Below are 13,534 nucleotides of genomic sequence, written 5' to 3'. Positions count from 1 at the left end.
ATAATAAAAAAACAACTTTTTTAATGTTTCACTTTCTGCTGTATAAATAAAATATATTTTGTGATTTTTAAAAATGACAGGTTTAAAATTATAGCTATCACACTATCAGTCTTTTGAAATACACTTTCAAACATTGCACATTGTAGGCTTTATAGAGTTTTTGGCAGCATTGTACGGTTCATGCAAGACAAAAACTGAGTATTTGCTTCGGCAGTCCAGAATTTTACTTGTCTTTATGAGGAATTGGTGTTTTCTTTGGTAGCGCTGTTTGTGTAATGTACATTTCCAATAAACAACAATGTTTGTGGAAACTAAATCCATTTTCACTGCAAAAACGTTATTCTGTTGTTACAAAACTTCTATATCTGACTTCTAATTAATTCAGGACAACCTGATGTGAGGATTCCTTGGAAGTTCTTAATGGGTCCCGAAGGTTCTTGTGAAAACAGTCAAATTCTGAGATTGTAACAAATGGTGAAATCTTAATGAAAATTGTTTGGCTCTACTTTGACAGCATATTGTTTAAGCAAGGTAGGTAAGCCCATTAGAAACTGAATCATTGCCCATGCTCTCCTTGTAGGCCTTGTGGAGCACTCAAAACAAGTATATAGCTAAAGACCCGATGCTTTTATGTTTTGCAAAGAACCAGGATGTGCAAACCTCTGCAGTCATAAAGATCAAAGCTGATAGTCATTGGTCACTGGTTGTGACAAATTTGGCAGTTTGGCAGGATTCTTCAACAGTGATGGGAGAGGAGACATATAGCCGTCATCCCTTCAGTGTCTTTGGAGGGAAATTGTTCTTCTCTCATCCTAGATGCTCATTGTTACCTCTTCATTATTCTTCATCAAATAATAAAGATGGTTCACTCATTTTGCCCTCCTGTTCTTTAACCTGACTGGCTTTGTTTACTTAAATTATGATTTATTTATTAAAGAACTGGTTTGGTGGACATTTACTCTGAAATATAGTAAATGTCCGCCAAATATAAATAATAGACACTAACAAGATGCTAAGACAGATGTCCACATACACAATATCCTTGTAGACTTCGCCCCTGGCTGACTGAACGGTTAATTGTTTTCCTGTTAGTTTTTCTTGGACTAAGAATGTTTTCCCTATCAGTTCTTTTACAGTTCTTTAACAGTTGATAAATTGAAAGTGTTTGTCTTCCCTGCAGAAAACTGTGGGTCCAGTATAATCTAGAATACAGCTTTTTCCACTGTACTCTATATTGATATATATATATACTGTATATATAAGTACAGTAACTTATAGTAAGTTATTCAAATAGATAGCTGTGACAGTATGTGTAAGCTGCAAAGGCACATAATAAATAAATGTTTATCCCATCCTGAAAGGAAAAGAAAAGAGAAGCAACATTTTGGCTGTGGAGCCTTCTTCAGGTGTCATGGAATAAACCTTTACCTTTACCTGTTCCTTTTACTTTATGCTGATGTTCAAAGCCCTTTGTAATTATTGTGGCCCCTCACTGAGACAGTTCTCAACAGATGGTGAAAGATGAGCTGAAACCTAATACACTAACCTCAAAGTTAATGTAGTTGTTGCTATATCCTTAACCTATACTTCTGTTATTCCTCAGGTGAAATTAAATGTTTGAAACTGAATGAAAAAAGTATGAAGATCTTTCCATTCTTCATTTGACCTCATCTGTTCCTGAGTGATCCCTTATTAAATTGCCTGAAGTGTGTGGAAATTCATTTAATAACCCAATGAACATTCGCATGGCTGAGCCTAAACAGGTGTACTCTTTTTTTAGTTATTGAATGAATAGCTGCAGAGCAGATGGCCAGATGTTTTTGGGTGCCTTTTGTTTTCTGAGTCATATTAGAGAACCCACTTTAGTTTTCCTTCTCTTGACTGTCTTCTGAAGCCATGCTTCAGACAAGTGGTTTAAGCATGTATAATAATGTATTCGCAGCATTTGTCCTTTAAATAATGATGATTTGAAGATACCTTTCTTTTTTTCTTTATGTTTCTCTTTTTTAGTAAAGATAAGTTAACTGAAAAGATTTGGTATTTTTTTAGTCTTAAGGACCTAGTTTACAACCTCTAGAAGTTCAACATGGATAATCTTTGTGGCAAATACAGTATGAACAACGTAAATGAAATAATATTTTATACTTACATGCCGTATTTGATGATGTTTCAGTTTTTTCCATCCTATCCAAAATAAAAAGAAAATAATAGTTGGTTTCTGGCTAGGGTAGTTTTAAAATTTAACTAACAGTTCAAATCCACCATAAAATACAATATTATGTTACTAGTTCCCACATCCATTGTGTTAGATTTCAAAACATTTTTAACAAAAAACAATTAAAAACCACATCACCAAAGAGAACGAAAATGTCCTTGTTTGGCCTATTGTAGCTATGTGTGCTAAAGAGCAAATATCAAAGAGCAGTGTCCCAGGTCAGTTTTTCAAAATTAATCAGGTATGAAAGTCTGAAATCTCTTTAAGTGATTTATCTTTGAACTTTTCCATCTTTAAAAATTAATAAGAAAGAATTTTTGTAGAATATGTTTGTAGACAAGGTTGTTAACTTCTATTGCTATAAGATCAGCAGGGTGCCAATTAGCTGTCTCTGAGGAAAGTCAGTTTTTATTTCACCTGCCATCCTTGTTTGTACGGTCACTGCGGGGTTGCCCAACCTGCTTATCTGTGTGGCTTTATGGCAAACGATAACACTGTGTATGTATTATTCCACTCACTCCCTGTTGCAGAAGAACTTATTTAACTCTTTGTATTGTGGCTGTCATGATCTGCTGTTCAAGGCCTTTAGTTCAAGAAGACAAAGATGATGCAGAACATAACAGAAGTAATCTTTCCCAAACCTCCTGCTACATCATGGAATCAGTTAGATCAACATGCCCATTAAGGTGTGTATTATACTGTGTGCAAGGAGCACACTTCTAAATTAAACTGTTGGAAGTTTATTGACTGAGTTCTCACCATCAGTTGATGAAAACCGAATAAAAAAAGTCCGAATGATTCACGGGCTGCAGGGCATGCTAATTAATTACATCATAATCCTGCTGTCCAAGTAGGATCAATATCTGTCGGCTTTGGTGCACAGAGTCCCAGCTGCAAAGGTAAAAGAGGTATACTAATACAAGAGCAGAGCTGAAGACTTCCATGGTCGCCTTCTTGATCATTTACTGTACGTTACGCAGTCATACCAATTGAGTGATTTTTAATGAGAGATAACATCGAATTGACAAGCCAGTGGCTGTATTTTGTGTCAGATCACGATTTAAAACTGTTTCACTTTTGCTGGATATATTTTTATATGTTATCTTCCTGTTAGTTTGGTTTGCGTGGCCTTGGTAGTAGCCTCAGGGTTCCCTGGTTGCATAAAGAGCATAAGAGCAGTTACAAGCCAGAGGAGGCCATTGGCCTGTTAACATCATTGTTGTGATCAATGCGAAAATATTTTGGATTTGGCTTTGACTGCAAGGGAAATGGACTAAGAAGCTGTTTACTTTTCCTTTAAGTTGCGAAGTATTCTCTTTTCGAGGGGGTGTGTCTGTGAGCACGTATTGGGACGGGGTGTCCTGAGGACGACGATGGAGTCGCACTGTGTGCCTCAGCTGGAGACAACCCACTGAAGCTGAAGCAGTTTCACTTACACTTTCTACTGAAGCTCAGCAGTGTGAACCTGGCCAGTACCTGGATGGGAGACCTCCTGGGAAAGCTAAGGTTGCTGCTGGAAAAGGTGTTAGTGGGGCCAGTAAAAATCCCTGGGCATTTTTTAAAAAAGAGTAGGGGTCCCTGTGTTCTGGCCAAATTTCCCCCTGGCGTTTACAGGGCATGGCTTACTAATAATCCAAATCTCTGAACTGTCTTCATTACTCATTACTGTTTTCTCCTCATGAGAGCTGCTGTGTGGTGAGTGTTCTGTGTGCACTTTGGCTGCTGTCACATCATCCAAGTGGGGCTGCACATTGGTGGTGGATGAGGGGAGTCCCCATTACCTATAAAGTCCTGGTCCAGAAAAGTGCGAAAGTGTAATTAATTATTATACATTTTAACCCTGAGGTTAATTGTATGTTAATTTAAGAGAAAGCTCTTCACCTACAGTACGATGCCGTACAAGCAGTTTATATTACAAGTATAACAAGAAATTGAGCAGCCCCTGAAGCTGTTTGAGGAGAGGAAGAAACTGATTTCTTTGTGCAGTTCATTTTCTCAGTCTCACATTCTGCATTTTTGAACTCTTTCCTAGCCTTATGCAAATCCTATCATACATTCCTCTCTATTATATACATCCAAGATAAGGGGATGTATTTTGTCAGATGTCCTCAAAAGTAGTGGGATTTTCTTTGTTGGTATGAGCAGAAGAAACAGCTCTTACTGCTCAATGTATCTGTAAGGGCATCGGGTAGACGATGATCTAATATATAGAAAAGATAATTAATAGAATGGCACACCAGCTGGATGCTTTGTGGTTTCAACACACCACACTGAACCTAGCTATTATTTTCTGATTTGTAGATAAAGTAACTAAAGCTGACACAGGCCTAGCTGAGAAGAAATAAAAAAATCAATCCTACCCTTAGAGACTTGGGTGAGCTCCTGTCCTTGGAAGGAAATCCTATTACGAGAATGAAGTCTGTCCCTTCAGGTACACCGAGGTACACCGAGAGCAGGGCTCTGTGACAATGCCACCCAAAAGGAATGGTGAAAGGACATGAGAGTTACTGTCTCTGGGCCGTTGCCTGGGGATGAGATGAGCCAGATTAAGCCTGCATGTGTAATGGCGATAATGTTCATGGTGCAGACGTTCCGAATGAGCTGCAGTGATGACATTAAGGCTCTGATTTAATCAAAGCCTTCCGTCTACCTGCCAAATGCAAGTAACAAACCTGTTGCTCAATGGTGGAAATAGAGTTTGCCAGAAAATTCCTGGTTCAAGCTCAAGTTTGTGAATACAGAATGTGTGTGAATTTTGATTCTGTTCTGACTTCACGTAGGTACAAATGAAAAAATCAAAGTGTAAAAGGCCTGTTACATCTTTTACTTTTGTTTAATTGAAAAATAAAAGAGCCTGTTTCTGTTCCAGCAATGAATATAGATTAACAATATTCCGATCTAATTTTCCATCAGCCTGTTCAATTTTAATAATTGCGTACATTATTGTAGCTTTTTAGGACTGTAACAATGCAGAATGTGCTGGAACAGATTTTGATCTGCAGAACCTGGTGTTTAATTTAATTATACTATAGTAAGAATTTTCTTTTAGTGTTAGGAATCCTGTTGAATTGTCGCAATACTATATTTTTATAAACTCTTGTGTGAACTTCAAAATGATGTGTTTTTTGACACTTAGAAACAGAGTTTCCTTGGGTCCTGGGGAGAGAGTAATTTGGAAGCAGTTTCTCTAAGAATTTTTAAATCAAAAGATTTTTAGCCTTTAACGTAACAGTGGGCTTTATAAATAGCCTTTTAGAAAGATAAAACTCCCTGGATCCATCTTTAGAGTGATGGGTGCCAATTAACAGAAACCAGGGTGCCACCTGTGATCTCTTGAGACCTTTATCTCTTATTGATGCAAAGGGAGTGATGGCAGAGGGCAAAGTGTTGCCTTTTTTCTGGAAAGACTAATAATAGTATGATTTTAGTAATGAGCATTTTCAGTGCTCATATAGCTTATACAGTATGTTGGCGTGTAGTGTGAGCAGCTGATATTTTAATTACATGGCATTTCTTTCATAAGAAGCAAAGACATGAAAGAAAGTGATAGAACCAGATGTTTTGGCTCTGTTGCTTGTTTGGCTGTCGGTGGCCCTTACTGATCCAAAAGTCAGCCGTAGCTATCGTCAGGGACGTGCCTGTGTTTATTACAGCTAGAAAACATAACTTCACCTTGTTTGTGAAGAAGCTAAAACAATCATTTCCCCGATACCTTACATTTGGAAACATTTAGCAATGTATGTAACAACATTTGGATTGCAGATATTGTGATTTTTCTACAACAAAACGAGGTTTCGACATGTTTTGGGATAAAGCTGTGTAGATAATCCAGTGATTTATGACAGAGTTTTTAATATGACATGATTGCTCTTTTATAACTGTGTTTTCGCACACTCAAGGGTAGTTACTAAACAAGAGAGCCCTACTGGCAGAGTGGTGGAAACATCCTGCATGTCTGCCTAGTGACTTTGCCGGTGTCATCTATTCTGTTCTCTGTGCACAAATCGTCTAATCCTCTTTAGACTAACAGCACTCAAAATAGTTCTGCATATAAAGACTCTGAAGCTAATGTGATTTTGTAGATAGATAACCTTTCCCTGACATTGACAGCATGTCATTCTTCATGGGTCTTTTCTTATAAATCTGAAAGGAACACAGGAAAGGAAATGACTGGTCAGCTAGAGGAAATGAATTACACTAGTGTTGTCATTACATTTTAATACACAGATCTTTGTGGTCTGTGTGTCTGTTGGCTTACTACATCCTCCTTATCTTCTTGGCAAGTCAGTATGTCAGTGTGTGTCTGCGTGTCTGGCTGTCCCTTTGTTATTGTGTCTTAATTTCTGATTGCCCGTCTCAGGAATTTAACTTATTCTTCATTGAATATGTGAGAAACGCAATAGTAATGACGTGTTTTAAGAGTTTGTAATGCAACATCATCTTATTCAGTGGTTCCATTTTGCATTATAACTTTTCCATGACATTTAATATGTAACTTATGAACCTGCTGTAAATAATGCTGGCCCTTTGGTCTTGCTGCTGAAATGAACCATTTCCAAGCCAGTGTTCAAGGGAAGTGTGAGCATTATTAAATTAATTGTTGTTGTAATTAGGGGTGATAATTCCAGTTAAAAGAGAAAAGCAAAATCGTTCCAGTTATTACTCCTCTGTACCAATTAATTCATTAGACTGCCTAGTGTTTGCTGTCCCCAGACTGATAACTGTTGAACAAGTGCTTTAAAGCAATTGTCTAAATCCTAGAATTTAAAGATTTATTTTAATCTTTCTAAATTAAATGAAATTGCAGGTATTTTTCCTGCATTTCCCATCGCTCTGTACTGAAATTAGGTTGTCTAAATCTTGATTTGATTTAGATGACTCTGTAACATATTTCCTCTTAGTGAATTCTGTTTGTTCCAACAAACGCAGATTGTTGAGGCAGCTGTTTACTGAGTGCAAGGTGGTTATGCTGTAGTAAAATAGGAAAAACATGAGAAGAATGAGAGGTTTTTTGTTACCAACCTACTGTGGAAACAAAATGTCATGTGTAATTCACAGTGTTATCACATTGACTAGATTCTCATTTCCCTGGTTCAAGTTAAAAATAAAAGTCCCATTGGAACAGATTATTCCCTAATGATGCACAATGAAAGTCAAAGTAACAGCTGCAGAAAAGCCCAGTCGCATTTGCTTAGCTGAGTCACATTGCCTTGTTTCTGCCACTTGTTATGATGGGGTCTTCCCATTGGCACTCCAGTACGGGACACCGCAGTGAGACAGACATTACAGTCTTACATTTATATCCATTAAATCCTTGACAGAAAATTAAAAATAAAAAAAAAATCACATCTGTTTATGAAATACTGTGGTTAAAGTTATTACTATACGTACTCTGTGAACCAAGTACTGGTAGTGTGCGTACACAAGACATAAATATTGTGTAACTTAATACATGGGTTTCAATGCCTATTGAAAGTCTGCCACATTATTCAAGAGGTCTGCCTCCATCTCCTCATTGATCTGAGTGAACTGAAACAGCTTGCCACAGAACTTTCAGCTCCTTTCAGTGCTCGTGTATTTTAAGAATGATTGGTAGTGTTGTTTCAGTCTATAATACAGCCAAGGGGAGCAAAATGCAGCTGAGAAAAGGAACGGCTTTGAAAGTTTGCCCCCTTTTGAGCAACAAATGCGCCGTTCAAATGAATTTCTGCCAGGGGGTGACCCTTGATGTCACCAGACTTTCGATTTACAAAGAGCAGTGAATTTCCTGTTTTCTTGGTTTGATTTTTCGCAAGAGAGGGCTTAGAACTGCTAACACATGTTGTCACAGCACAAACAAGAAATAAAATAGAGCATTTAGGGGTACTTCCGGATGCTGACATTTATCAGTGGTTTTAATACGACCCATGGATGTCATTCCATTATTTTCATTTTTTTCAAATATATTTTTCTACCTGTGTTCAATTAGTAGTTGAACTTGAATGTAGTAAACTGTAGTAATGAATCCTTTCTCGTGAATGACTTGCTATGTAGCATCAGTGCTCATTCCCCTTGTTACCTGAAAGGTTATCGAGAGAGATCCTTCCACCCCCTGAGTTCTGTAATGGCTCTAGGACAGCTCTAGCTGGACGGCACTCACCCCCGTGCCCAGTGATCCACTTGAACTAACCCAGGTGCTGTGTACTGTGCTCATGCACTGTTAACAGGAGAAAACTCCTCAGCTCTTCACCTTCACAGCCACTCACTCGGTTTGGCTTCCATGTGTGTGGAACCTCATGCAGGACGATTCTCCAGAACCCCCCCATGTTGAAACTTACGTTCCCAGAATGACATTCATGGATAAAATTAGTACGTGGAGTATCCCGTGGCATGCTTTGAGAGGCCGTGTCCTATTTTCTGCAGGAGAAGTGCAGCCTGTGTGTATTATCTATGAAATGGAGCAGAATCTTCTTTTGTTTACTTTGTCTCTTTAGATCTATTCATACGCCCCGCTGGCTTCTTAGAAATAATGCTTAATGTGGTTTCAGTGCTTTACTTTCCTGGCTGTTTCGGCAGCTGGACAGACATTTTCCTCTCTTAAACAAAGTCCCGTTGGTTTCTCCATCTCTAAATTTCCTGCAAAATCAAGATCAGGGGTGCTTGTCTTAGAACAGTCGCTGTCTGGGGTAGTGTTATTCTGAGCTGATGCACAGCGGGGATCATGGGCGGGTGTTCTGAGTCAGCTGGTTAAAAATGTTTCATTTAGAATCTTTCATATCATCATGTATTTGAGTATCTCTGAACCAGTAATGAAAGCTATTTGTTTTGTTAATTTTTTTTATTGTAAGGAAATAACTTTGAGCTGTGGTCAGGTGACCTTATAATTATAGCAATGCTGTGTTTTTATTGTGACTAATTTAGCTGAAATGTAGAAGTGGTGAAACCTCCTGTCTCTCAGGATCGGTGCACTGAAAGCATATACAAAAAAAATGCAAACCTGAAGTCACATAGTCATAGCTGAGCTGCTAGTTGGATATGATATCTAAAGTGCATTGTGATTTTTCCGTGCACTCGTCTTATCTGGGGTGGATCACTTTCATTCATATCCCGTGCTCGGTGAGCTGTGGCTTGAATAGATCCTAGTCCCCTTCAAAGATGTATTTTCATGCTAAGGGATAGCACATGCTGCATAGTTACATGCCAGAAATTCTTTGAAGTGGGGTATCCAATCAGAATGAAATATAATCTCTACCCACACATTGTGAGTACTGCGCATCTAGTCCTGCATGACTGCAGTGCAACAACAACAGAGCAAAGCTGAAGGAACATTTAAAGGTGACGTATACCTGGTAGCACAAAAATCAGACGTCTTCATTGTGCTTATATGGAATTTTTAACAAACGTTCATGTTTGTTACAAAGTCCATTTTGTCCACTTCAGTTCCTGCAGTTGCTCCATAATTCATTTCTGCTGCTCTTCCTTGTAATCCTCCATGATGTCACTTCCTGAAATGTTATCAAAAATCACAGGAAGCCCCTCTCTCGCTCATAGTAGCATTACGCATTTTGCATCCTTCCTGCTCCCCTTGGTTCATTTCACTCTGCAGGGGGTCATAAGTTCCTTGTCTTGCAGCCAGGGGAGGGTAAAAAAAACCTCTTTGTGCCAGCCTTTTTTCAAGTAAACATTCACAACGCATTTTCTCAACACATTGCAGAAGATCTAGGAAACAAGCAAAGATTTTTTTTTGAACGTCTTGCACTGATATCAAACAACTACTGTATTTTCTAGGACTAACTTGTTACTACAAGAGGAATCCAATTATCAGAATGCCAGCTGTTACCAAGAAGAACAATTACCAACAGTAATCCCATTTTACTAGAAAATCCTCTCATACCAGATACCATAGTTAGAGTAAACAGCTTCTTTGTTGTGATTGTGTTCTGATACCCAGGCATACTAGTAGTGTCTGTCAAATGTGAATATAATATTAATGGGATAATTCAATAATGTGTCACAGTGTGCCATGTTAATAGGCCTTCGGGTTGAAGTCGAAACTTCAACTGCTTGCTTTGGAATTTTCGTATCTTAATGGCCAGCAGCTACTACGTTTTTGCTAGCTGAAAGGACTGCCGGTCTATTTGTGTAGAGAGTAACAGAGGCCAAGTAAAATGCTAGGATAGGATAATACGTTTTTAAGTTTATGACAGCCTACCACTGGGGAAGAACAGTTTTTGTAACGCTGTATTGCATGGCTAAAGCTGTGTTATGTTATTTCTGGTATATAATTTGAAGAACATGGGTTTTTTTCCACTAGCGCCTGAATGGTAGGTATTGTGCATTTGCGCTATCACATGGTTCAGCGTCGGCATGATAGACTTGTGTATGAAAGGCCGTGCAGTTCAGGATATGCTTTTCATGGGGACCTCTGTTTCTTCGTCTTTGTTGTTTGGCATCTGACTGAAGTTGGTAGCCACAAAAAAATCCAAAGAATGGAAAGGTATCAAATTCTGATCAGCAGGTCAACAGGAAGGACCGTACCCTATAATGGGCCATCAGGGCTCTTGGATAAAAATATAAATAATAAATATACTGTAAATGCTGACATTTCCCACCCACCTGAAAATGAACTGTATTGTGACTCTAAGGATATAACCTTCCGATCTCCCGTTGACGTCTTGCAGAGTGAATCATGCCTTCCCCTGTACACAGCCCACACGGCTCACCTTCTGCAGAGATGTTGCGTCAGGAAGTCTAAATGAGCAATGCTTTAGGTTTCAGTGTCCTGGATATTAGTGTTCAGAAAACAGGCACACCTTTTGTGCTTTACTTTGCCTTGATTCTGTACAAGTACTTAGTGGTTTAGCAAAACATCAGATGCTAACTTCTTTGTCTGCATGTTTAAAACAACTGCACTGAAGCAGTTTTATACATTGTACTGCAAGCAGCTGCAAAGAACAGGAGAGCCCTGATTTGTAAAATGATTAGACTGAGGCTTGCCCTTCTCTTCTCCCCTCACAATGTCATAATTATTAAATATGTTGTAGTGACTCATCATCTTAAATTCCAGAGTTCTTAGGAAGCTGGTGATGTTTCTACAGAGTGTAGATTTGTTTTTCCCTTTTGAGAAAAGTGTTGCCATTTCCCTCAGTGTGTCCACCATGCCAAGTTCCAAAACCCTTTGCTGAGATAAACTTAATTGCTAATTCGTTGTTAGGAAGCGAAAGTGATTTATACCATTCAAGAAGGTCATCCTTCAGGGCTGAGCAACTTCTGTGTTCTAATACTACGGACGCCTGAAATCATTCTTTCAGGCGTCAGGAGTTTGAAAGAAAAAAAAAATCATAAATAATGACTGGCATGCATGCACATCTACCTAATTAGCTCAGAGAGCAGTCTTACAGTCAGAATTGACCTCACAGTGATTTATGGCAGTGACATCGGAATGTGGTAATGGTGAAATGCTAGCACTACTGTCCCCTTCTTTTCAACCAGGGACGGAGCTGTGTGAAAATCTTCTTAAAACTGTCTAGGTTAAGTTGTAGACAAAATGTAACAAACTAATACTTCCTGAATGAATCAGAAAGGAGACAAACTAAAAAACAAAACAAATGAACACTATACTGTACATATATATATAACACACACATATACATTTTAAAGCTTCAGTAATTATTATGGTGTCCCATAATATGCCTAATACAGTAAATGGCATATTAACATAGAGAAAAAATTAAAGCAGAAAAGAAGGGTATTCTGGGAATGTTTTTTATATATGTTGTTAGAAATTGGTGTGGGCTTGTGAAATAATTGTCAGGGAAATAATTTGTTAGGATTCTTCTCAACCTGTCAGAGATGACAGTGACTGATGATGACATTGTGTTTTTTCCTTGTACAGGAAGCACAGAAGATTAACAGTAATGCAGGTAATCAAGCAGACGGGTCTGCCAAGGGTCCCGACGAGAAAGAGGAGACCCCAGCGAGCGAAGTGGGCTGGATGACCTCTGTCAAAGACTGGGCTGGGGTCATGATATCTGCACAGACATTGACAGGCAGAGTTCTTGTAAGTACCTCGCGGGTCTCAACAGCGCCTTTTAGAGAAATGCTGCCTGTCTGATGCTGAGAGCGAACTTTTCTCCACTCCTCGTGTACTGTATGTCATCATTGGTTAAGTAACAAGGGAAGGGGGATGTGAAGTACTAGTTGTATGATGAAAACCGTAGCGTCCTCAGTCTTAATGTTCTCTGCGAGGTGGGTGGAGGCAGGACGAGAGCCCTACTGTTAAGGGTTTCACACTTTTCTGCCTGCTCAGACGGGAAGGAGAAGTACTTGGGGATTCTACAACTGTGCAGCCTAAGAAATTGAATGTACTGTATCTGTGCTGCACTGTTAAAGCTGACTCTAATTATACTGTATGTAGATGGATGGAGAATATAAAATGACTCAGTCAGACATGATGTATATTTTATATTTTATTTTATCTGTGATGCACTCAGTTAAAGTAGAAAGCTCACCGAACTGAGTGGCGGTAATACAGTATGTGAAGGTTGTACCTGTGAATCAAGTGTGAATTACATACATGAATTGTATTATTTGTGGGACACTCATTCAGGCTAGCATTTATTAATACAACAAAGAACAGGTTGAAAACACAGTGTTTCTGAGCCGTGGCACGGAAGAAAAAACTTTGCAAAGCAATCTGGTCTTGTTTTTAAATCAGAGTCAGCATTGCATGCCTTCTGCTATGTTATAGACAAGAAGTGCTCTGCTGAGCGTTGAATGAAGTACAGGAGTAATTGATTTTAGTTTAGCACCATCCCCTCAGAGCTGTTGTATAACTGCTGTCTAGGTGATTTATTTGCTTAGCAAAATATAAAGAACATGTATGCAGTGTTCACAGCAGAGAAAATTATTTTAAGATGCTTTCAGTAAAGCTGTAGTTTCCCTATTGTTCAGTAAAAAAGAGGAGGAACACTGAGCTAAGGTAGTGGTCTCCTTTTTCACAGTGTTCCAGCTGAAAGCGAACTGTGTGGACAAATGTATCTACTTTTGGGGTCCTATACCCCACTTATTTTATCTTCTGTAAGAATATTCCGACAATTCTGTAAATATTGTACTGTAAACATTGGAAATATCCTAGAAATGTGTTATTCTGTTCAAAAGCAGTCAGAAATTATGCAGTATAATAAATATATTGTCAAGACTTAGAATGCATATTATAGTCATTTTAGGAATTGCTCTCTGCATCTTTTCAATCTGTGATGTTATCTCCCTGTTTCTTTTGAATTTGTCCCTCAAATATCAATAGTTGAAAGATGTTGGGACTGGAGAGCACAACCATGA

The 13,534-nt window shown here is 38.6% G+C and overlaps 1 protein-coding gene across 22 annotated transcripts in view; it reads left to right on the top strand.

Annotated features, from left to right (window-relative positions):
• kcnma1a (potassium large conductance calcium-activated channel, subfamily M, alpha member 1a) overlaps window positions 1-13,534 on the top strand; it is a 206,354-nt gene that overhangs the window by 22,521 nt on the left and 170,299 nt on the right. For all 22 annotated transcript variants that reach the window (XM_015346286.2, XM_015346293.2, XM_069188893.1 and 19 more), the window contains exon 2: window positions 12,090-12,254. In XM_015346286.2, the coding sequence (XP_015201772.1) occupies window positions 12,090-12,254 (165 nt within the window). The remainder of the gene's footprint in view (window positions 1-12,089; window positions 12,255-13,534) is intronic.

The sequence above is a fragment of the Lepisosteus oculatus genome, chromosome 4, assembly GCF_040954835.1.
Source record: "Lepisosteus oculatus isolate fLepOcu1 chromosome 4, fLepOcu1.hap2, whole genome shotgun sequence".
In the NCBI taxonomy this organism is placed as follows: Eukaryota; Metazoa; Chordata; class Actinopteri; order Semionotiformes; family Lepisosteidae; genus Lepisosteus; species Lepisosteus oculatus.
Note: the sequence above shows the minus strand (reverse complement) of the source record. Positions and strands in the feature narration are given on the sequence as shown.